The 25,478-nt window shown below is 39.0% G+C and overlaps 1 protein-coding gene across 7 annotated transcripts; it reads left to right on the top strand.

Moving 5' to 3' along the window:
• The first annotated feature begins 97 nt into the window (after window positions 1-97).
• On the top strand, window positions 98-25,398 carry SPATA22 (spermatogenesis associated 22). Of its 7 annotated transcripts, none has more exons than XM_002718870.5 (9): window positions 98-207; window positions 1,903-2,007; window positions 4,905-5,033; window positions 7,108-7,168; window positions 7,288-7,383; window positions 10,684-11,029; window positions 13,579-13,705; window positions 17,161-17,258; window positions 24,667-25,398. In XM_002718870.5, the coding sequence occupies exons 2-9, from the start codon at window positions 1,965-1,967 to the stop codon at window positions 24,856-24,858; spliced, it is 1,092 nt and encodes a 363-aa protein (XP_002718916.2). In that variant the 5' UTR covers window positions 98-207; window positions 1,903-1,964; the 3' UTR covers window positions 24,859-25,398. The 7 variants fall into 7 exon arrangements, with proteins under 7 accessions (XP_002718916.2, XP_008269113.2, XP_069916143.1 ...); XM_008270891.4 differs by having other exon boundaries at window positions 121-300; XM_051824541.2 differs by having other exon boundaries at window positions 123-144.
• Window positions 25,399-25,478: the final 80 nt, after the last annotated feature.

The raw sequence follows: 25,478 nt of genomic DNA, 5'->3' as shown, positions 1-25,478 counted from the left end.
GCCCACAAGCCACCGCGCCCAGGCAGGGGCCTCTGCGCCTGCGCGGTCGGTGGCCTGCGGAGGCCGGGCCGAGGTGCGCCTGCGCAAGCTCGGGGTGCGCCTGCGCACATCCATACTTCCCGCGCTTATTTCTGAAGTGCGAAGGTGGGCGGTCTGGGCTGTTTCGACGACCGTTGAGCGAAGCATGGGAGCTTGACGGTTAAAGTTGTGCGTTGTGTGGGTAGAAGAGCCGAGGCGGGGAAAGACCGTGTGTTGACCCTAGAAACCAAACCGCCCCCAGTCCCTGGGTGGTCAGGAGAGGTTAGAAGAGAACATAAATCCTGTCAGGAGCGTCTCCCTCCCTCCCCCCTCCCTGAGGGGCTGAAACGGGGGCGCCCGGCCTCTGTCGGAGGCTGCCGTTGTCGGATGGCGGATGGCGGATGGCGGATGGCGGGGTGGGGCTGGGTTTGCGAATTGAACGAACGTTCGGGGGCGTCAGCGCCGTTCAGGGCCACTCGGAAGCGGGAGTAGAGGCAACTCCGTACCCTCCGTCTGGGCATGGGGAGATTTCCTTTTAAGATTTTTAATTTTTCTCGCTTACTCTGAGACGTGAGAGCCCTCTTAGGTGTAGGATAGGCGTTGCCCCATTTTTTCCTGTGTTAAGGAAAAGTGGCGACCTCTGGTTCGGCCCCTGTAATGACACGGTTGGTTTGTAAAAGGGGCTGCCGTGTGCAGCTCCAAGCCCAGAACGTGGAAACAAAGCGGCGGCAGTCCTCGACCTCGTGTTTCCCACGTGTGATGTTTCCAAACAGTATTTGAAAATCAGTACTCACCTCCTTCGGATTTGTGTTGTTACTTGGTTGTGTTCATGTTTGGTCGTCTCACTGGCTAGTGAATTTGGAGCAGAGATTATTTCATTTAGGTGTGTAATTTGCCTTTCAAGGAAAGGATTGAAATATATAAGGAAGCTAAGCATGTAAAACAAACAAACAAACAAACAAACAAATTATGCTGTAAAAGGAAAAAAAAACTTGTCTCATTTGTTGGAGTTGTAGAGTGGAAACTTGGCATTGTAATTATTTTGGACATGAAGCGAGGACTTCATCTTTGTATTATATAACCCAGAAGTCGCCGACTAATTAGTGGCCAAAGCAGATGATATGCTCACTGTTTAACGTGGGACGCATCTTTCTCTCTCTCTCACTGTCTAACTCTGCCTGTCAAAAACAAACAAACAAAAAAGTGGGACGCAGAGGGTGATTTCTCACGGCTGGTTCAGTAGTGAATGTTTTCTCCCTCCCCTTGTAAGCACATGTCTGCCAGTGCTGTAGTCCATTTCACTCTTCAAAAGACCTGGCTGAGAATTCTCATTATGGATCCCTGATCCTTAAATACGTTGCATAGACTGTGTTTAGGAAGTAGGTTGTAGTCACCCTGGTCATAACTGAATTTGAAGAGTTTGGAAAATGGAGTATGTTATTTTTTTTTTTAAAGGTTGACTTATTTGAAAAGCAGAGTTGGAGAGGGAGAGATTGTGATTTTCCAACTGCTGGTTCACTCTCCAAGTGGTGACAACAGCTAGGGCTGTTTGAGATGGAAGCCATGAATCAGGAACTGCCAAGTCTCCCATGTGGGTAGCAGGGACTCAAGCACTGTGCTGCCTTCTAGGATGATTTAGCAGGGAACTGGATTGCAGGCAGAGAAGCCAGGACTTGGGCCAGGCACTCGGATAGGGTTGTGAGTGTCCCAAATGGTGACTTAACTCTTTTTACCACAATGCCCTCCTCTGAGTTGTCAATTCTTAGAAAGCAGCAGATGCCCTTAAATGTTTTATCATATTTGAAACCAGTTTAAAATATTAGTTTTCTGTAATTAGACTGATTTTGTAGATACAGTATGAGTTACATTTTTTCTTATTCAAAGGTTTAGTCAGACAACTTCATATTGTAAATTTGAATATCAAATAGACTTTGATATTGGAGGAAATGAAGAGAAACCTACATGAAAATTCAACTCGAAGTACAGCAGGTATTGAATAACTTTTATTTTTATATGTCTTGTATTTAGTCTTTTTTTTTTTTTTTGGACAGGCAGTGAGAGAGACAGAGAGGAATTATATTTAGTCTTATAAACATATTTGTCTTATATATATAAGCTTATAGAAAGATTATATGGTTTGGCCGGTGCTGTGGCTCAATAGGCTAATCCTCTGCTTGTGGTGCTGGCACACCGGGTTCTAGTCCCGTTCGGGGCGCCAGATTCTGTCCCGGTTGCCCCTCTTCCAGGCCAGCTCTCTGCTGTGACCCAAGAGTGCAGTGGAGGATGGCCCAAGTGCTTGGGCCCTGCACCAGCATGGGAGACCAGGATAAGTACCTGGCTCCTGGCTTTGGATCAGCACAATGCGCTAGCCGCAGCGGCCATTGGAGGGTGAACCAACGGCAAAGGAAGATCTTTCTCTCTGTCTCTCTCTCTCTCACTGTCCACTCTGCCTGTCAAAAAAAATTATATGGTTCATAGATGGCACATTTTAGAAGGAAATTTTAAAAAGACATGTATTCTAGCCTCTTTACTTTTTGATAGAAGTAAAATAACTTACTGAAGGAAAAACCTTTGTCAGCAGAGGTGGAAATAAAATCAGATGTACCGGGCCGGCGCCGTGGCTCAATAGGCTAATCCTCCACCTTGCGGCGCCAGCACACCGGGTTCTAGTCCCGGTTGGGGCGCCGGATTCTGTCCCGGTTGCCCCTCTTCCAGGCCAGCTCTCTGCTATGGCCAGGGAGTGCAGTGGAGGATGGCCCAGGTGCTTGGGCCCTGCACCCACATGGGAGACCAGGAAAAGCACCTGGCTCCTGGCTCCTGCCAGGATCAGCGCGGTGCGCCGGCTGCAGCGGCGGCCATTGGAGGGTGAACCAACGGCAAAGGAAGACCTTTCTCTCTCTGTCTCTCTCTCTCACTGTCCACTCTGCCTGTCAAAAAAAAAAAAAAAAAATCAGATGTACCTAGATTAGCCTAGTGAGCCACGGCGCCGGCCAAATATATGATTTATGTATATATATAATTTATACATATGTATAATTCATTTATTTCTTACACCCACTTTCTGAGATAGACTACTATTATCATCATCCTTGTTTTCCAGATGAAAAACCAGTACACAGAGAAGTTAAATAAGTAATATATTCAATAGGAGAATCAAAATTTGAACTTAGGAATCTGGGTGTTTCCATGTTCTTAATCACTATACTGTCTTGCTTCCCAGTATAAGTATTAGCACAAAGAGTTTAAAGAAATTGCCCAGGTTTTTATTTTGGAGTTGTAATTCAAACCTCCTTTGAAGTCATAATTAAAACTCAGGCAGTCTCTTCAGAGATCACATAATTCTCCTAGTCTTTCATCAGAGAGTTTTCAGAACCATTATTCTCCTGTAGAACAGTGATTATGAATCAGGTAGAAAATGCTATAGTGGCAAGACATCTGAACTGAGAGTTAGGAAGCTTGGATCCTACCTGGTTGCTCCAGTGACTTGCTTTGCAGCAATAGATGAGGATTTTGGACCTCTTTTTCCTTTGAATTTCCTTCTAGATTTTAGTTTATATGTCTGACTTTTGGCCTGACTTGGTACTCTAGTTCTGCCATCTGGAAGAATTAAATAAATAAATTATTTATATATATATATATATATTTTTTTTTTCTCATTTGGGTTAGATATTGTCACTATCTAAGTCTTTCTTAAAATAATCCACAGGAGGCCGGCGCCGCGGCTCACTAGGCTAATCCTCCGCCTGGCGGCGCCGGCACACCGGGTTCTAGTCCCGGTTGGGGCGCCGGATTCTGTCCCGGTTGCCCTTCTTCCAGGCCAGCTCTCTGCTGTGGCCAGGGAGTGCAGTGGAGGATGGCCCAGGTGCTTGGGCCCTGCACCCACATGGGAGACCAGGAAAAGCACCTGGCTCCTGGCTCCTGCCATCGGATCAGCGCGGTGCGCCGGCCGCAGCGCGCCGGCCGCAGCGGCCATTGGAGGGTGAACCAACGGCAAAGGAAGACCTTTCTCTCTGTCTCTCTCTCTCTCACTGTCCACTCTGCTTGTAAAAAAAAAAAAATCCACAGGAAAGAGCAGTACAGACACCTGGGGTGCCTGTTGAAATCTCAGAATTTTGGATTCCATGTTAAACCTATTGTAATAAAATTTATGAGGGTGAGGTCTTAGAACCTGCATGTTGAGTAGAATGCCAGATAACTCTTAGCCAAACAAAATTTTGAGAACCGTGGTTCTAAATGGGATGGTGTTACCATAGTGGAAAGTGTTTAGGGTTTTGGAAAACTTGATTCAAAGTTTGGTTCTTTCTCACCTTACTGTACTCCAAGGGTCCATTCCAGTTGATATGGTAATAGGCAAGCACAGGAGGGAAATTAAGAAAGCAAAAAGTGGATTTGGAAAGGGTTAGGAATGAGCCAGGAGATGGGAATTACTTTCCAACAGGAGGAATTAAAGCAATGTTAAGGTAGAATAAGAAAGGACTTTTTAGAGAGACAAATGAGGCTATTCAGGATCTTAAAAAGAATGTAGAATTGTGGGGCAGATAGGCTCCAGCATTTAGCTCAGGAGTTGGGTCATTCAGCTCAGTGGTTGGACCTGGCGACTCTATTGTGATCCAGCTTCCTGCTGATGCACATCTGGCTGTTGCAGGCATTTGGAGAGTGAATCAGTAGATAGAAAGTCTCTGTCCACCTATTTGTCTCTCTGCCTTTAAAATTTTTACCAAAGAATATAAAGTCAATTCATGGACACAGAAGTGTATCTATAATAAGCATATTAACATATAGATACAGAAAAATTCAAACTCTGTATGTATTATATAATAATTATTCTACAGCTAGGCATAATTATTTGCCTGTTTTGTACTAATTTGTTAGTATTTTCCATTTAGGCTGTTTGCCTCTACCATTGTTCAATCAGAAAAAGAGGAACAGACAACCATTAACTTCGAATCCACTTCAAAATGATTCAGGTATCAGTACTGCTTCTGACGGTTATGATTTCCCACCTTTACCAACAGGTAAGAAAATGAGTTGGTGATAATTTCCAGGAAATTATTATTAAGCTTGTAGAAAATGACAATTTCTCTTTTATTATAATAAAACATAGAAAGTTTGTGGGTTTTCTTTTCACTATCCAAATACAGAAATTACTTGGCTCCTTCTGAATATTCCAGTTCAGGAGTTTGAGTTTCTATATCTACAAGGGTGGCTTAGCATTTAAACAGAGTATCTTAGATTTCAAGCCTTAGTTATAAAGAAGTAGTAACTTGAACTGTAAAGTGATTATTTTTTCTTTCTCAAACACGTACAGACGTTCTGACTTACCTATTTAGTGGTAAAGAATGGAAAAATTTAGGTTGTCTCAGGGATGGGAATAGGTGTGCATAGAAGCAGGAAAAATACAGGGAAAAAAAAAAAGAATTTGGAAGGGAAGAAGCCCAGGAATTTCTGGTGTTTGGCCCTGGCCATTTTTTCTTCTTACAGCATTTTGGCTTTTTCATTTGACTCTGCTTTCTGCTATAATCTGAAAATTTCTACATTGAACCTTAATTGTCAATGTATTAATATATTTTTTAAAGATTTTATTTATTTGAGAGGTAGAATTACAGACAGTGAGAGGGAGAGAGAAAGAAATGTCTTCCATCTGCTGGTTCTCTTCCCAAATGGCTGCAAAGGCCAGAGCCAAGCCTATCTGAAGCCAGGAGCCACGATCTTCCTTTGGGTCTCCCACCTGGGTGCAGAGGCCCAAGTGCTTGGGCCATCTTCTACTGCTTTCCCAGGCCACAGCAGAGAGCTGGATCATCAGAGGAGCAGCCTGGACCAGAACTGGGATATGGGATGTTGGTGCCACAGGCGGAGGATTAACCTACTGTACCACAGAGCTGGCTCCCACCAATGTATTATTATTCATTGCCAATGTATTAATATTAAGAAATGGGACCTATAGAAGGTGATTATGAGATCAGTGAATTTATAAAAGAGGTACAAGGAAACTATTTGCTCCTTCGGTTATGTGAAGACACAGGTAGATGCACCATCTGTGAAACTTAAGTAAGCCTTCACCAGACATTAAATCTATTGGTGCCTTGATCTGGAACTTCTCAGCTTCCAGAGCTATGAAAAAAGTAAATTTTTATTACTTATCAATTACCCAGTCTTCCGTATTTTGTTATGGTATCACAAATGGTCTAAGATATTCTCATCTAGTTTGCTTCCTTAAAGCTTCAGATAGCACAACATGAACTAACTTGCCATTGCTAGCAGTCTCCATACAACTCTTGGTTCTAGTTTACAGAGGTCATTGGTCAACTGCCCTCTGTGTCTCTTGACTTAAATCCTAGAGACAGCAAGACTCTGGTACAGCTCATCTTGTAAGTGAGGCCACTAAAATCCTGACTCAGGTTTTTGAATGTTGGGAGGGTCTTAATGTTTACTGCTACTTTTATTTCTGGAAGAAAGTTTGGGCAGACAGAAATTCTGAAATATACTTTTTTTTTTTTTTTATTTTTGACAGGCAGAGTGGACAGTGAGAGAGAGAGACAAACAGAGAGAAAGGTCTTCCTTTTGCCGTTGGTTTACCCTCCAATGGCCGCCGCGGCTGGTGCACTGCGACCGGCGCACTGCGCTGATCCGAAGCCAGGAGCCAGGAGCTTCTCCTGGTCTCCCATGTGGGTGCAGGACCCAAGGACTTGGGCCATCCTCTACTGCACTCCCGGGCCACAGAAAAGAGCTGGCCTGGAAGAGGGGCAACCGGGACAGAATGCGGCACCCTGACCGGGACTAGAACCCGGTGTGCCGGTGCCGCAGGCGGAGGATTAGCCTATTGAGCTGTGGCTCAGGCCCTGAAATATACTTGTTACATACATTTACATTTTTGGGGCAAGCTTAAAAATTGTTAATAGGATATTATACAATTAGAATTTTAAAATATCTTCATATAAAACAATATTTGTGTTACTAATTTCATCCCACTTGATTATACTTCTAAATCTATTATTATTTTGTTTTCTTCCACATTGGAGGAATTAAGTAAGTATGAAGTGATTATTTTAAAAAATATACATGTCTTACTTTGATCTGTGTTACTTTGAGATTGGGCCTTGGAAGCTGCAAGTCCAGAGTTGGCTCCTTTAATGAAAACAAGGAACACAGGGTACGTGGAAAAATATATATGTGTCTGTTACCAACTGATGTTATTCTTCTGTATATATTTTATATTTATCAATTTGAAAGCAGGCTATTAATATTTAACAAGAAATATTTCCTCAAAAGGCAAGCACCACATTCTGTTTCTCACACCCTGAGAAGTCAAGAGTCTGTGTCTAAATCTATTCAATCAGATTCTGAAGGAAACCAGAGTGGTTGGAGGTGAGTTTATTTATATTTGCTCATCTATTCTCTTGTTTGCATTTCCTTTATATTTTTTGTTTATTTCTTTTTCCTTTATTTCCTCCTCCTCTACTAAGGAGATTTACATTTAGGAAATTTCTAAAATTAGTTAACTATAGTATTTGCATTTAACCTGTGCACATCTTCCTATATACTTCAGATAATCTCTAGGTAACTTAAAATACCTAATGCAAAGTAAATGCTGTGTAAATAGTTAACACTATATTGCTCAGAGAATGACAAAAAGTATGCATGTTCAGTACAAAAATTTTTTTAAATATTTTTATGTGCTTCTGAATCCAGATACATTACCTATAAATATGGACTTTGCTGTATTATTTTATCTATATATTTGTCTTTTCCAATGAGTTTCATACTTATGCTCTCATATTGCTATTTAGCATATTTTCATCCATTTAAAGAACTCTCCTTCACGTTTCTTGTAATGTGTAACATTGAGATCTTTTACATTTCTTGGTGATTTCTGAGAACTTCAGCTTAAACCAAAGGTTTCCATTCTCTTCTGGGCATCTGATGAAACAGAGAGAATTTAATATCTGTCTCTTGTAATTACCATGTTGTCTTGCCTTTTATGTCAGTGTGCTTTCCATTCCAATAGCTTCCCTTGTTTTAAATGATTTTGGCTTTTCCAGAATGAAAACAAAATGAAAATACCATTTTTTTGACTCTTCTCCATGGCCTTTTTTAGTCTCACTCTTCCCATAATTTATTATGTCTAACAGTCTTCAGAGTCTTATAATTTTTTTAAAAATTATTTCTTTGAGGGAGAGGGAAGGGGGAGGAGGAGAAGGGGTGGAGGGCACACTCCCACCTGCTGGTTCATTTTCCAAATGCCCACAGTAGTCAGAACTGGGCTAGGCTGAATCTGGGAGTTAGTAGCTCTGTCCAGGTCTCCCACATGGATGGCATAAACCAATTACTTGAGCCATCACCACTACCTTCAAGAATCTGCATTAGCAGGATACTGAAATCTGGAGTTAGAGGTAGGTATGGAACCTAGCACTCCAATAAGACACACATATACTAACCAGTGACTTAATCACTAGACCAAAATCCTGCTCCACAATTTTTATATAAATTAATTTTCTTAATGTTATGACAATAGGTATTATAAAAGGTTGCAGTATAAATTTTAGAAAATGTTCTGATAAAATGGTTCTTATATATCAATTTTTGACTGACTTCTGGTGATATTTTGTGGGAACTAACAGAGCTGTTATTTTCCTATCGCTCTGAACTAAATAATTGAGTATAGTCCTGTTAGAGATCCAATATTGATAGAGGAGAATTTACTGTAAACTAATGATATGTAAGTATCAGGGCCTTCGTTTGCATTATCCCTTTCTAAATCATGGCTTTATCCATGGACCAGAGAAGAAAGCAGCAATTTGAACAGAGTGTAGGCCCTGTAAAGTGTAGCATTCCCCTGGGCTCACCCACTGTATCCTGATGATGCTCCTAGGGCTACAGGTTTGATTGAAGATGTCTACCTAAACCTTTACATACATCTGGTCCTACCAACAGCCTGCACTTAGGGTCTTTGGTGAATATCTGGGCCTGTCGTTTCCCCAGAAAGAAGTATCTGAGGGAGATAATGTCGCCTATCCTGTTCAGAAGCCACTACAACTTGGGCTTCATGGTCTGTTTGGGTTGTAGAGGAACTGGCTAAGCTGGATGGGTTTCTAAGGCATCTGTGTGTAGGGAACATTGAGTGAGATGAAAGTCTTTAGTTATTCAAAGACTATTCCCCAAGCTAGGGGTACTTCTGAGCAAAAATGTAAGGGAAAGTTTCAAATGTACTATTACCAGTAAGTAGTTGTGAAGCTGAAAGAAATTTTTCTAGACTGTAAATAATAAAAATAATTTACACAGCCATGAGAGAGGAAAGACAAAGTTGTATTTCTATTTTCTCTGTTGAAAACAAAACTACAGGGACCGGTTCCGTGGCTCACTTGGTTAATCCTCTGCCTGCGGCATTGGCATCCCATATGGGCACCAGTTCTAGTCCCAGCTGCTCCTCTTCCAGTCCAGCTCTCTGCTGTGGCCCGGGAAGGCAGTGGAGGATGGGCCAAGTGCTTGGGCCCCTGCACCCATATGGGAGACTAGGAAGAAACACCTGGCTCCTAGCCTCGGATTGGCGAAGTTCCGGCCGTAGTGGTCATTTGGGGAGTGAACCAACGGAAGGAAGACCTTTCTCTCTCTCTCTCTCACTGTCTATAACTACCTGTCAAATAAAAAAAAAAAAAACTATAAGATTAAAGAGATGATCATATGAAGAGATATATGATCAATATAGGAAAAAACTGGTAGAGATATGTCAGGCAATTAATTAATAATTGCAATAATAATTTTTTCTAGATATTGTGATATTTGTGGTGTTTATAACTTTTAAAATTTTATTTCTTTTCTCATTTCCATCCTTAATTTCATACCTAATTTACTTAACAGCACTTCCCAATTATATAAAATTTAGACTCCATAAAATCCAGATTTGCTCCTGATCACTAATGAACCTAGATAGTTTTTGGACTATTTTCTTAAACAAGGAATGGGTCATATTGATTGCTGTCTTATAATGCTTGTGATATCTTTAGGAACATTATTCAGAATTAAGAACTTGTGACTTGGACTGGTTTTTTTTTCTGTTGAATTGTTAACTAACCTGCTTAGAAATTATACTTCTGATTTTGGCTTCATTAACATAATGTTCTGATTAGCTGGTAATCACTCAGATTAGTGCAGCTATTAAATGCTGCAACAGATTCACGAGTAGAGCTTTTAAGCTACATGGTGAAAGAACTGTTTACTCTCTTTTCTTTTGATTTAAAATCACTGACAAACTACAGTTTCATTTAAAAACTTTTTGTAGACAATTTAAAAATAAATGCTAGTATACAAATGTCTTCAAAGTCTTACTACTTCAGGAAACCCATAGTTATAGGAAGGCTGGTATAGTTAAAAATATACTTTATAGCTTTGGACTCTGAGTTGAGAGACCAGCATTCTCTAGGTTCTATACTGGTCAGTAACTTGCTATATGACTTTGGGCAAATTATGTCCACAAGAGCTCAGTATTCTCATCTGGAAAGAGAAATAGTAATATATTCTAGATTTATGATAATGTGTTTGGAATTTCTAACTAGCTAATGACAAAGTAGTTTATAACCTATAAATTTTGATGTAAATGAAATCTTTCATGAATTGTTTTTAATTAAGAAGAAGCACATAGAATCAAATAACTTGTTTTTACTATTACAGTTACAGAGATGGCAACAAAAATATCAGCTTAAAAGCTTGGAATAAAAATGATACTACGTCTCAGTGTAAAAGAACAAATCTAGTGGCAAATGATGGAATGGATTCTTGTGCAGTGAGTTTGGGAGCTCAACAACAGAAACAATCAAAAATATCTGAACATCCTAACTTACCTCACCACAGAGAAACTCAAGAACTCAGACAAATGCATTCATCAAAAATATGTGATTCAACAATAAAAGGTTTAGGCAAAAATAGTGCATTTCAGGCATTTAAGCCTAATTTACAGCAAAATCAATTTAAGAAAAAAACGTTGGATGATATTCCAGAAAAAAATACTACTCTAAAGGTAAAAAGTTTTAATGACTTGTTTACCTTTGAAAATAGGAGTAAATAAGTATTTGGAAAGTTACAGAGGAAAGAATATTTGAAATTGATCCCATGGCATACCTGACTTGATTAGCACAAATAGCCAGTTCCATTGGAGTGAATGGGATGTTAGCTTGCAAAATATTTTCTTTGAGGGTGTGAATGGTTGTTCCTTTTAATAATTCTTTCAGAATTTTCCTACTGCATTTCAATATTCACTTTTTACTAATTATGGCAATTGACCCATTTTTCTGCAGAAATTATCCAGACTGTTCATATATCATCCTAAGTATTTCTCTACAGAAGTCAGAAAATGTATTCTGCAGAGATAATAAATATATTTGGCCTTACAGGCTGTATGGTTTCTATTGTGATTGCTCAGCTCTGCTGCTCAACTTTGTGGCTGTAGCTTAGAAGCAGCCATAGACACACATAAATGGATGGGCATGGCTGTGTTCCAATAAAATTTTGCAAAAAAAAAAAAAAGGGGGGGATAGATTTGGACTGCAAGGCATAGTTTGTTAACCTCTGCTTTATAATTTTTTCCTATTCAAACTTTCTAGCCTTCTATTCCATATTTCAGTAATTCTGATTCAATGCTGTAGCCATTTCAGACTCTTTAAGGTGAACCAACGGCAAAGGAAGACCTTTCTCTCTGTCTCTCTTGTCTCTCTCTCTCACTGTCCACTCTGCCTGTCAAAAAAAAAAAAGATGATTTTTTAAAAAGATTTATTTATTTATTTGAAAGTCAGAGTTACACAGAGAGAGGAGAGGCAGAGAGAGAGAGAGAGGTCTTCCATCCAATGGTTCACTCCCCAGATGGCGCAACGGCTGGAGCTGTGCTGATCTGAAGCCAGGAACCAGGAGCTTCTTCCAGGTTTCCCACATGGGTGCAGGGGCCCAAGGACTTGGGCCATTTTCTACTGCTTTCCCAGGCCATAGCAGAAAGCTGGATCGGAAGAGCAGCAGCCAGGATTAGAACCCGCGCCTACATGGGATGCCAGCGCTTCAGGCCAGGGCATTAACCTGCTGCGCCACAGCGCCAGCCCCAAGATGATTTTCTAAACATTGCATATACTCTAATACATCTCTCCTTTGATCTATATTCTTCCCCATACTAGTCACTTCCTCACTACACACAATGCTTTAACTGTTCTTTGTAAACATCTTCTATATATCATGTGCTAGGTATTACAGAGAGGAATGGGTGAATAATGTCCCCCTCCACCACATCTCCCTCAACTTATGGATTCTTCACATATTCTTGTCTGTGCTCTGGAAGGTTGAATCATCCTACAATAGTGCATGGTTTTAGGATTCATTATTTGTTGACTTCTGCTGGAGGTCAGCCAAGGGGAGTCACTAGGAGGACATCAAAGGGTGGGAAGGGGTGGTCGGATTTCCCCATTTTCTCCATATTTAAATATGTTGAGCAGTGGCTGTGTCCCTGCATGACACAGCTCATCCATGAGTCCAGCTTTCATGAGTTTGGTAATTTTATTTTTTCTTCTATTCTTTCAGCCTAGGAGTAGTGACACCTTCTTAGTCTTTTTAATCTTTGGGCACTTACGTACCTTATGCTTGTTCTGCCTATATATATGAAAAAAATTCTTTTTTTTTCTTGGAGATATGCCTTGTATAGTGTGTATCACAGTGATTTTCTTATATTTCCTTGTACACAAGAATGATAGGACAGAGTCATCTTAGTAACAGGAGGTATAATAGAACTTTAGGTGGGGGAGAAAAAGGGAAAGTAGTTGCATTTTGGAAAAAAAAAAGTTCCAGCAAGTGTTCTTTATAGCCCTCACTCTCATGAAAAAAGTGTTTTCACACTCTTGAAAAGTAGTATTTTAATACACTACACAAGTATTCCTAGTTGATCTTAAAAAATGCCAAGCATATTTTCATCTTAGGGTCTTTACACTGGTCAGTCCTCAATAACCCATTTAAAATAACCTCTATCCTTTTACCCTCCACGTTTTTTTTTAATTTTTAAATTGATTTGTATGAATTAATAGAATGCATCAATTGCTGAGGTATTCATAAAATAAAATATTCAGCCTCTAGACTAAAATCTGTGAGGGCAGATATCTTGTTTGTTTGCTGATATTTCCTTAGTGATTGACATATATTTGCTGCCTAAAAAATACTTTCGAAATGAGTGAATGTGTCTGGTTCCCCTTTTAAAGTGTCAGCACATTAGGGAAAGGAGTTGTTTTACATATCTGAGTTTATCACAGGATCTGGCACTTGATAATTTAGAAATATTCAACAAATGAAAAAAATGAGTGAATATAATAAATAATTCTCTTCTTGACTGTCTTCAAGTACATCCTAGTTTCTCCTCTTATAGTGTACTAATAATGGCTTTAATTTAAGGAAATAATTGTATTAAAACTTCGACAAGTTCTTTATACACATTTTATGTATTTGTCTTTTATGAGGACCTAGGATCTTTATACAGAAGGTGAAAGAGTATAATGAAAAAGAGAAAATAATTTCTAATCCTGTATTTTTATTTTTTCAAAGGAAGCCTCATTTCAGCTGCAGTTTAAGGAAAAAAATAATTCGTTAAGAATTCTTTCTGTGGTTATTGAAAGCATGAAGTATTGGCGTGAACATGCACAGAAAGCTGTACTTCTTTTTGAACTGTTAGGTACGTATCATACTTCAGAAATATTTCAGTCACACCATTTGGAAAACAGTTTTTAATGTCAAAAAGAATATCTAGGGGATCTTGAAAAATGAAATTTTGTAAAAGAAAATTGTGGGTTTTTTTTTTAGGATTTTCTGGGCCAGTTATTGATTTGTGTGAATGAAGTATTTGGTTATTTATGGTAGTAGTTTTAATTCATGACGTTATATCTGGAAAGACTCTTGCAAGTAATCTAAACCAGTCCTTTGAGTTAGGTAAGGAAATGGAACAGATAATTAAAATATGAATAGATTGTCTGAAATCACAAAGCAGGTTAGCAGTAGAGATGGATCTGGTATCCAAGCCTCCTTTCTCAATCTATTGTTATTTATACTATATTGCAGTAATCCAGTAGTTATTTTATATAAACATTACATCATGTTCTAAATACTCTGAAAGAACATTTAAGAAATTTTTTTACAGATAAGAATAAATGCCTTACAATTAATTTGTTTTCTGAATTGGTATTTAAAATGGAGAGGGGCCAGCGCAGTGGCTCACTTGGTTAATCCTCCGCCTGCGGTGTTGGCATCCCATATGGGCTCTAGTTCTAGTCCCACTTGCTCCTCTTCCAGTCCAGCTCTCTGCTGTGGCCAGGGAGTGCAGTGGAGGATGGCCCAGGTCCTTGGGCCCTGCACCCGCATGGGAGACCAGGAGAAGCACCTGGCTCCTGGTTTCGGATCGGTGTAGCTCCAGCCATAGTGGCCATTTGGGGGATGAACCAACGGAAGGAAGATCTTTCTCTCTCTGTCTCTCTCTCACTGTCAATTAAAAAAAAAGAAAAAAGAAAATGGAGAGAGTTTGAAAGAATGTTGTTGCAATTTTGTTTCCTTAGAGTGAAGAGATAAACATGTAATAAGTAGAAATTCAAAATATTTTTCTTTCCATAGTTTAAACTTGTCTTTTAATTCCATTTTGTGAACTTTTTGAAGTACTTTTATGTATATGATATAAATATAATTTAATATAGTTACATATTTCTGTCAGAGAATGAAAATAATTCTAATTTCTCTCTTGGTTACCACCAAGAAGAAAACATTGTTTTATGAAGTGACACTGGGTTTAGTAGATACAGACTTTGACTAAAGCACATAGTAGTTTTCTGTTGCTGCATAACACATTAGCAGAAACTTAGCAGCTGAAAACAACAACCATTTTTAAACTTTTAAGTTCTGTAGTTCCAAAGTCCAGGTGAGTTTCACTGGACTCACTGGAATTGGACCCAGACACTTTAATATGGGATGCAGGCATCTTAACTGCTGGCTAAATGCCTGCACCTTCTCTAGACTCTGGATTTCTGTCCTGGCCCTTTTGTTTGCTAGCTGTTTCTAAACCCTAAAGAATACCCTTTTTTTCAAAATCTGCTGACTTTGTTAATTTATCCTTTATGGCTTTTTGGAGGTTTCTGTGCCTCTGGCCTCTGAAAGTCCCATCTACTCTCCAGGCATTCTGCAAATCCTACTTATTTTCCCTGAATCTTATTTCCAATCTGGTTGGTATAGTTTTTTCTACTCTGTGTTGAAGCTTGACTTAGCTTTCATTTTATCTAGTTATTCCCAGTAGCCATGTAACACCATGTTAGCTATTTCATGTCCATCTCTATCAGAGCTAGAACATCTTGTTTCAAAATTGGTAAACCCTGTTGGACTTCCCAGTTGACTTTTTCTTCATTTGAAGAATGCCTCTGGTTCCTACCTCATTTGCATAGCAGAAATATTAAAAGTGACCTTATCCCATTAAAAAGCACATGTTACGTCCATTCATCTCTCCAAAATTCCTTTTGGTGACTTGTTCAGGTTCACTACAGAAGAATAATGTCTGAAATATCACAATACTCAACATAAATAGCAATGAACAGATTAGACTCTATACTCACCAGAGGTAGAGACTACATTTGATTCAACTTTAGTGTCCAGAACCATGCATACTATGTAGGAGGTCCCTTTCAGTTGCAACTAACAAAATCAACTTCAGCTGCTTAAATAAGTTAGGGATTTATCCACAGAGCTGAAAACTTTTCTAGTCTCTGAATTCAGGAAAGGCTTAATCCAGTTGCTTAGGAGATGGCACAAATGGTTTCTGTGCTTTCACAGTGCTGGCTTCATCCTAAGGCTCCACACTACAGTGTCTACAGCAGCTTCTGACTGATTATCAAGTTCTCTAGAGCATGCATCCTTGTGCCATGGTGTCACATTCTTCAATAAGATTGTTTTGGTTGCTCTTTCTCAGAAACTAACAAATTATTATTTATCTATCATCTGTCATCTATCATTTCTGACTGACTAACATGCCCTTCACTGACTGTTGCTGGGGAGTGGAATGCCAATTGACTTAAGGTAGTTATAGGTGTACCTGTGTCTGAAGGTAGAGACAAATCCCATCCAAATTTTATGGCTAACAGTGGAAGAGGAGAAGTTTCCTATAGAAATATCTGGTCCTTATAAAGAAAATATATTCTGATCTCAAAATAACAAGCATTCATTACAGTACTCAGTAGAAGGTCACTGAAGGAATTAGTCATGTTGTCCTTTGATAATTTCTTGAGATAAAAATTGATTACTGTTTGCACAGGTAAAGCAACAACTTTGAAATAGGTTAAGCAGTTTGCTTAATGGGCAGACTTGAGGGGATGCAGGTCATAGGGTACAAATTTGCAGTTATGTAGGATGAAGAAGACTAGAGATTTAATGTGCTGCAGGAGGACTATAGTTAATATTCATGATTATATGTTGAGAATTTTCTAAGATCATAGATCTTAAGCACTCTTACCACACACAAGAAGCTAAGTATGGAAGGTGATAGATAACGTTAATTTGCCTATTTATAGTAATAATTTCACTATGTATATAAAATATTGTGTTGTACACTTTAAAAATGTACAATGAAAATAAATTAACCCCAATTTTTTCAAAATCACAAATGTTACTAAGTTGGGGAACTGTGATAGAATATATAACTTCTGATTTGGATTTACCATTTTCATTACATGATGATACTTATTTGCAATAGTGTTTATTGTTATAAGTTAGGAGATGGTTTGGGAATTTAATTCTTGTAGAACAAATTCTAAAGAAAAAACTTTAGAGGGCCTGATACTATCAGTTATAAGAACTTGACACACAAAGGTACTTTAAAAAGTTCATGCAGAAAAAATTAAAACAAGTTTATTTTGGTGCAAAAATTTTTTTGTATGAAAGTTTTTCATAATATGTAGAAAATGAGTTATGAAAAAAATCATACATGGATTTCAAAATTTTTGTGCACTAAAACAACTCACACTTTAAATCTTTATGACTCTATAAATAGAGCTGTATTAATTGGTATGGTAACAGTGATTTAAACATCAACTTCTGTTTGCTAAATTTTGTTTGCATTTTACCAATATTGATTTTCCCCCTATTTCAATGTTGCTTAAGCTGTTCTAGATTCAGCTGTTACACCTGGTCCATATTATTCCAAGACTTTTCTTATGAGAGATGGGAAAAATACTCTGCCTTGTATATTTTACGAAATTGTGAGTATTTTAAAGTGTTATTTGCAAAGCTTATGCTAACAAAACATAAAAATACAGTATATAATTCCATTGCAATAGAAATTATGTTAATTTATTAGTACTTTAAATATGTTTTTTTCATTTTAGTTCTGTTGTTAAAGTTGTTTATTTGGTTAACTAATGTGAAGGATCTACTGTGTGTCAGACACTGCTGAGTGCAAGGGGTATAAAGTGGAATATGAGTGATTAATGGCTCTTTCAGAGTTTATAATTTCAATTAGAAAGGTGTATAAAATGTTACACTGTGGAAATGATATGGTAGAGATATATTCAGGGTGCTATTGAAGCAGATCAGAAGGATTGGACAGGTCAGGGAAAGATTTTCAAAGAAAAGTGGTAACTGAGGTCTTTATAACTTTTTTGTTGTTGTTGTTGTTGACAGGCAGAGTGGACAGTGAGAGAGAGCGACAGAGAGAAAGGTCTTCCTTTGCCGTTGGTTCATCCTCCAATGGGCACCGTGGGCGGTGCGCTGTGGTCAGCGCACCGTGCTGATCTGAAGGCAGGAGCCAGGTGCTTCTCCTGGTCTCCCATGGGGTGCAGGGCCCAAGCACTTGGGCCATCCTCCACTGCACTCCCTGGCCACAGCAGAGAGCTGGCCTGGAAGAGGGGCAACTGGGACAGAATCCGGCGCCCCAACTGGGACTAGAACCTGGTGTGCCGGCACCGCTAGGTGGAGGATTAGCCTATTGAGCCGCGGGGCCGGCCTTTAAGGACTTTTAAGAGTCAACTTTAGTTGCTCCAACTTTTGTGTTTTGGAGGGGGTGAAGAGGTGGCAAGGGAATAGCATATGCCAAGACACAAAGTGAAGAAGAAGCCTGAGCTATTCAGGGAACCACAAGTAGTTTATAATTACTGAAGTGTATAGTTAGTAGGGGTAGGATACTATTTCTGAAATTTGGTGAAGGAGGGAGTAGGTTGGGATGTAAGTAAGAGTCTTGGTGACAAAGAAGACTGGAAATGATAAAAGGAGGCTGGGGTCCTTATGAGAGCTATATACTTTGTAAAAGAGATTGGCCTTAAGTCTGAAATTTGTCTCAATTCTGAAAACAGACTTGGATTCTAATGTTTATTTCAGCATAAACTAGCTTTATGACCTAACTAAGCTGCTTAAACTATCTGAGCTTCATTTTAAAAAAATATGTAGAATTGGGATTAACCTGCTTTCAGAGATTAAAATAGAGATTGATGATAAAACAAATGTTCAGTGCTGGACACATAGTAGATATCAAAACAGTAAATATTATGTTTATTTCTATATCTTAATGTATATTGTCTTCTCTAAGTTTTAAAAAGTCTTTGTTACTGAACTGTAATGTATATAAAAAGTGCACGTAACTGCATAGCTCTATGAAGTTTCATAAGTGATCGCTTGCCAGGTTAAGAAATAAAACATTGGCCAGGGCCACGGCTCACTTGGCTAATCCTCTGCCTGTGGCTCCAGTACCCCGGATTCTAGTCCCAGTTGGGGTGCCGGGTTCTGTCCCCGGTTGCTCCTCTTCCAGTCCAGCTCTCTGCTGTGGCCCGGGAAGGCAGTGGAGGATGGCCCAAGTGCTTGGGCCCTGCACCCCATGGGAGACCAGGAGGAAGCGCCTGGCTCCAGGCTTCGGATTGGTGCAGCAAGCCGGCAGTAGCAGCCATTTGGGGGATGTACCAACAGAAGGAAGACCTTTCTCTCTGTCTCTCTCTCACTGTCTAACTCTGCCTGTCAAAAAAAAAAAAAAAAAAAAAAAAAAAAAAAGAAATAAAACATCACCATCATTCCTGGACCCCTCTTGTGCCTCCTCCCATTCACTATCTCTTGTCTTCTACCTAAAAGTAACCACTGTTGTGACTTAGTGTCAGAAATCCAATTTTGCCTGCTTTTGAACTTTATGTAAATGGAATCACATGGCATTTTTAAATGTCTGCTTTCTTCCACTCAACATGTTTATAGAATCCATCTGTGTTGGTGTATGTAGCTATAATTCATTCATTTATATTGATATGTTTGCTGTTGTATAAATGTACCAAAATTTAGTATTTCATTTTATTGTTGGTGGACATTTGGGTTATTTTCAGATTTTTGGCTATTATGCATACTGCTGTATGAACATTCTTTTTTTGAGATTTTATTTAATGTACACAGATTTCAGGTATTTCATATATGCAGAATTAGGAACATACTGATAATTTCATACCCTACTCTCTCTCCCACCCAGGCTCCCACCCTTCTTCCTCCTTCTCCTATTTCCACTCTTAATTTTTATAAAGAACTATTTTCAGTTTACTTTATACTCATAAGATTAATCCTACAGTAAGTAAAGTCTTCAACAAGTAATATGAAGAGAAAAATACTGTTCCACAATAGCAGGGACAAAGGCTGTAAACAATGATCAAATCTCAAAATGTCAATTTCATTTCTGTACATTATATTTTAGGTACTGTATTAGTTACCAAAGATCAGGAAACACATGGTACTTGTCTTTTAATGATTGGCTTATTTCACTCAGTATAATGGTTTCTAATTGCATCCATTTTGTTGTAAAATACAAGATTGTTTTTTTACTTCTGAGTAGTATTTGGCAATGTGTATGTATCATAATTTCTGTATCCAGTCATTAATTGGACATCTGGGTTGATTCCATATCTTACCTATTGTGAACTGAGCTGCAGTGAACGTAGGGTACAGATAACTCTTTCATCGGCTGTTTTCATTTTGTTTGGGTAAATTCCCGGGAGTGAGATTGCTGGATCATATTGTAGATCTATTTTCATATTTCTGAGGTATCTCCATACTGTCTTCCACAAAGGCTGCACTAGTTTATGTTGCCACCAACAGTGCATTAGGGTACCTTTTCCCCCCACCTCCTCACCAGTATTTATTGTTTTTGATTCTGTATGAGAGCCATTCTTACTGGGGTGAGGTAAAACCTCATTGTGGTTTTTATTTGCATTTCCCTGGTAGCTAGTGATCATGTGTCTAATGGCCATTTGAAAATGCCTGTTAGAGTCATTTGCAAAATTCTTAACTAGATTGTTTTCTTGTTGTTGAGTTTCTTGAGTTCTTTCTTTCTTTTTTTTTTTTAAACAGGCAGAGTTAGAGAGAGAGAGAGAGAGAGAGAGAGAGAGAGAGAGAGGGAGGTCTTCCTTTTTCCATTGGTTCACCTCCCAAGTGGCCGCTACGTCAGGTGTGTTGCAGCCGGCACGCTGCAGCGATCCAAAGCCAGGAGCCAGGTGCTTCCTCCTGGTCTCCCACGTGGGTGCAGGGCCCAAGGACCTGGGACATACTCCACCGCACTCCTGGGCCACAGAAGAGAGCTGGACTGGAAGAGGAGCAACCGGGACAGAATCTGGCACCCCAACCAGGACTAGAATCCTGTGTGCTGGCGCTGCAGGTGGAGGATTAGCCTAGTGAGCCACAGTGCTGGCCAAGTTTCTTGAGTTCTTTACAGATCTGGATATTAATCCTTTATCAGTTTCATAGTTTTCAAATATTTTCTCCTATTCTATCAGTTGCCTCTCCACTTTGCTGTTTCTTTTACAGTGCAGAAGCTTCTCAGGTTGATATAATCCTATTTGTCAATTTTGGCTTTGATTGCCTTTTGATTGATTCTGGGATCTTTTCCAAGAACTCTTTGCCTAAGTCAGTGTTTTGCAGGGTTTCCCCAGTGTTCTCTAGTAATTTGATGGTATTGGGTCATAGATTTTGGTCGTTGATTAATTTTGAGTGGATTTTTGTGTAAAGTTTAAGTAGAGGTATTGTTTCAAACTTTTGCACATAGAGATCTAGTTTTGCCAGCATCATTTGTTAAAGAGACTGTCCTGGCTCCAGGGATTGATTTTAGCTCCTTTGTCAAAGATAAGTTGGTTGTAGATGCATGGATTGATTTCTGGAGTTTCTACTCTGTTCTATTGGTCTACATGTCTTTTTTTTTTTTTTGCCAGTAGCAAGCTGTTTTGATTATAAATGCCTTGTAATATGTCTTAAAATCAGGTATTGTGATACCTCCTGCTTTGTTTTTGTTATTTAAGATTGCTTTAGTGGGGATGGCACTGTGGTCTAGCTGCCTGCAGTGCTGTCATCCCATATGGGTGCCAGTTTGAGTGCCAGATGCTCCACATCTGATCCAGCTCTCTGCTATGGCCTGGGAAAGCTTGGGCTTCTGCACCTGTGTGGGAGAAGCTCCTGGCTCCTGGCTTTAGATCGGACCAGCTCTGGCCATTGCAGTCATTTGGGGAGTGAACCAATGGATGGAAGACCTCTCTTTCTCTCTCTGCCTCTGCCTCTCTGTAACTCTGCCTTTCAAATAAATAAATAACTAAATCTTTAAAAAAGATATTGTGTTAGCTATTTGGGGTCTCTGTGTTTCCCTATGAATTTTAGCATTTTTTCTAGATCTGAGAAAGATGTCATTGGTATTTTGGTTGGGATCGCATTGAATCTGTAAATTGCTTTTGGTAGTATAGACATTTTGATGGTATTAATTCTTCCAATCCATGAACATGGAAGATTTTTCCATTTTTTATGTCTTCTTCTCTTCTTTCTTTAATGTTTTAAAATTTTCAACATAGAAATCTTTGACTTCCTTGGTTAAATTTATTCCAGTATATTTAATTCTTTTGTAGCTATTGTGAATGGGATTGATCTTAACAGTTCTTTCTCAGCCATGGCATTGTCTTCATTATATACAAAGGCTATTGATTTTTTTGTGTTAATTTTATATCCTGTCATGTTACCGAACTCTTTTATGAGTTCCAGTAGTCTTTTAGTGGAGTCTTTTGGTTCCCCTATGTAGAGAATCATATTATCTGCAAATAGGGATAGTTTTATTTCCTCCTTACCAATTTGCATCCTTTGATTTATTTTTCTTGCCTAATAGCTCCAGCCAAAACTTCCAGGACTATATTCAATAGCAATGATGAGAGTGGGCATCCTAGTCTGATTCTGGATCTTAGTGGGAATGCTTCCAACTTTTCCATCTTCAGTAAGATGCTGGCTGTGGGTTTGTCATAGATTTGCCTTGATTGTGTTGAGGAATGTTCCTTCTATACCCAATTTGTTTTAGGTTTTTATTATGAAAGGATGTTGTATTTTACCAAATACTTTCTCTCATCTACTGAAATAATCATATGGTTTCTTTCTCCAGTTTGTTAATGTGGTGTATTTATTAATTTATTGATTTGCAAATGTTGAACCATCCTTGCTTACCAGGGATAAATCCTACTAGGTCCAGGTTAATGATCTTTCCGATGTGTTGTTGGATTCAGTTGGCTAGTATTTTGTTGAGGATTTTTGCATCTATGTTCATCAGGGAGATTGGGCTGTAGTTCTCTTTCTCTGTTGTTTCTTTTTCTGGTTTAGGAATTAGGGTTATACTGGCTTCATAGAAGGAGTTTGAGAGGATTCATTCCTTCTAGTTATTTTGAATAGCTTAAGAATTGCAATTAGTTCTTCTTTATATGTCTGGTAGAATTCAGCAGTGAAGCCATTTGTATCAATTTTGTTTATTTTTTAATGAGCATTCTTGAATATATATCTTCTGTATAGACATGCATTTGTGTTTGGAATATACCTAGAAGTAAACTAGCTGGACTACAGATGGTTATATATTCTGATTACAGTAGTTACTGCTGAAGAATCTTTTCTAGAGGTTGTTTCAATTTATACACTCACAAGCAGTATACAAGGGTTGTGATTTCTTTGCATCCTTATCAACATGTAGTAATGTCAGTGTTTAGTCATCCTGGTGGGTAAGTTTAATGTTATTTCAATTCTGCATGATTCTCATGGTTACTGATGAGGGTGATCACTGCTTCATATTTTTGTTTGTTTCTTTGATTTTAAATATTTTGTATATTTATTTGAGAGAGAGAGAGAGAGAGAGAGAGAGAGACAGACACCTGCTTATTCACTCCCCAGATGACCACAAAGGCCAGGGCTGGGTCAGGCCAAAGCTAGGAGCCAGAAGTTTCATCTGGGTCTCACACATTGTTGGCAGGGATCTAAACACTTGGGCCATCTTCCACTGCTTTTTCCCAGGTCATTAGAAGGAAGCTGGATGGGAAGTGGAGCAGCTTGGACTCCAACTGGCACCTATATGATATGCCAGCATCATAGGCAGTGGCTTTACTGTGCCATAATACTGGCCCCCATTTCATATGTTTACTGGCCACTTAGGTACTATTTACATGTGGAATTATTTGTCTCTTTATTATTGATTTATAGAGGTTTAAAAAACTACTCTAGGTACAAATTCTTTGTTTTGTGTATTTTAAATGTTTTATCATGATCCATGATTTGCTTTTCCCTGTTAATGGTAGATTTTGATAAACAGAACATTTTAATTTTAATATAATCATTTTATCAATACTAGTCTTTCTTCTTATAATTGGTGCTTTCTATGACCTTTGAGTGAAAACCATTTCAGAATGCTTTAATTGTATTCAGGATTTGAGGAGATTTGGATATTGTTGTTCTTTTTCTGGTTTGCTAATTCCATTAAAGGCATAGCCTTTTTGGGTTCCAACACTAAGACTGGGGAGAGGTGGGAATGGGTTCTCAAATCTTTTTTTCTTAGGGGCCTCAGATTCTATTCTATTTTTGTTCTCCTGGATCAATGAGTCTATCAAAAGCTCTACTCAGTTTCTCAGACTCTCAGCTGCCTTTCTGTAGTTGGCAGATATCTGAATGCGAAAACATCCCCATGCTCAGGCCCATCCTTGACTGATACTCTCCCAGATGAGGTCTCTAATTCCTTACTGCCTTGATATGTCCCTGATGCATACAAGGAGACTTTTAGTGAGCTATTTCTTTTTTTAAAGATTTATTTATTTATTTGAAAGAGTTACACAGAGAGGAGAGGTAGAGAGAGAGGGAGAGGTCTTCCTTCTGATGGTTCACTCCCCAGATGGCCGCAATGGCTGGAGCTGTGCCGATCCAAAGCCAGGCGCCAGGAGCTTTTTCCAGGTTTCCCACGCGGGTGCATGGGCCATCTTCTACTGCTTTCCCAGGCCATAGCAGAGAGCTGGGTTGGAAGAGGAGCAGCTGGGACTAGAACCGGCACCCATATGGATGCTGGCGCTTCAGGCCATGGCATTAACCCACTGCGCCACAGTGCCGGCCCCTGCAATCTATTTATCCAGCTAGTTGTTCTCACCTGGAGAGTTGACCAGACCCACCTCTTCTGCCATCTACTGGAAGTACAATTCTGGCAGTCTATAAAATAGTGTGCCATTATATTTAGTCTTCTAAGAAGCTATGCCCTACCCAAGTAAGGGTCTGTCCTGTGATAGGACTCCCATATATGTCTGATACTGTAGTCTTGTCAGCAGTGGGGTCCTGACTCAGAAATTTGAAATTTTGATGATTTTTTTCATATTGTACAAACAGGATCGTGAACTTCCAAGACTGATTAGAGGCCAAGTCCATAGATGTGTTGGCAACTATGACCAGAAGAACAACATTTTCAAATGTGTTTCTGTCAGACCGGCATCTGTTTCTGAACAAAAAACTTTCCAAGCATTTGTTAAAATTGTAGATGCTGAGATGAGGTATTGTACTAAAGTAATGAATGAAATTTAGATAGTGATAAGGGAAATTCATGCTATGCACTAAATTGAGGTATTGAGGTATTTTCTGTTAAATTTACCATCTCCGTGGTTTTATCTCTACTGCATTTGTATATTTTATTTGCTGAGTTAAAATACTTACATCCTCCCATGCAAGTACTAAGCAAGCCTGCATGGCTTCTGATATCAGACTTGGGTACATTCAGGTGTTATGTTGATTACTAGAGACTGGAAAGTAGAAGTATAGAAGGAGAGGGAGGTTGGATAATGGATACCAAAATACAGCAATAAATAAAGAATACATTATTGGTGCTCTACAGTGGTCTACAGCATGTGGTCTGTAGTTTACAGTGACATGGCTGGAATAGAGGAGTTCAAATGCTGTGACATGGGACAGTAATGGGAGATGGAGCTGTTGATTGTCTCGATTTATATACATTGTGTACTCATAAATGTATTAGAATGTTTCATTGTACCCTAGAGGCGTGTGCTGTTACTGTGTGTTTGTTAAAAACAAAATAAAATATTTAAAACCTTTTAAATATAGAAATAATTTCTGAAAAATAATTTTGTTTGTATTAAAATGGAATATTTGCTAATATTCAACAGCCATTTCAGATAAAAACATTCTAT

Source organism: Oryctolagus cuniculus, chromosome 17 (assembly GCF_964237555.1).
Source record: "Oryctolagus cuniculus chromosome 17, mOryCun1.1, whole genome shotgun sequence".
In the NCBI taxonomy this organism is placed as follows: Eukaryota; Metazoa; Chordata; class Mammalia; order Lagomorpha; family Leporidae; genus Oryctolagus; species Oryctolagus cuniculus.
Note: the sequence above shows the minus strand (reverse complement) of the source record. Positions and strands in the feature narration are given on the sequence as shown.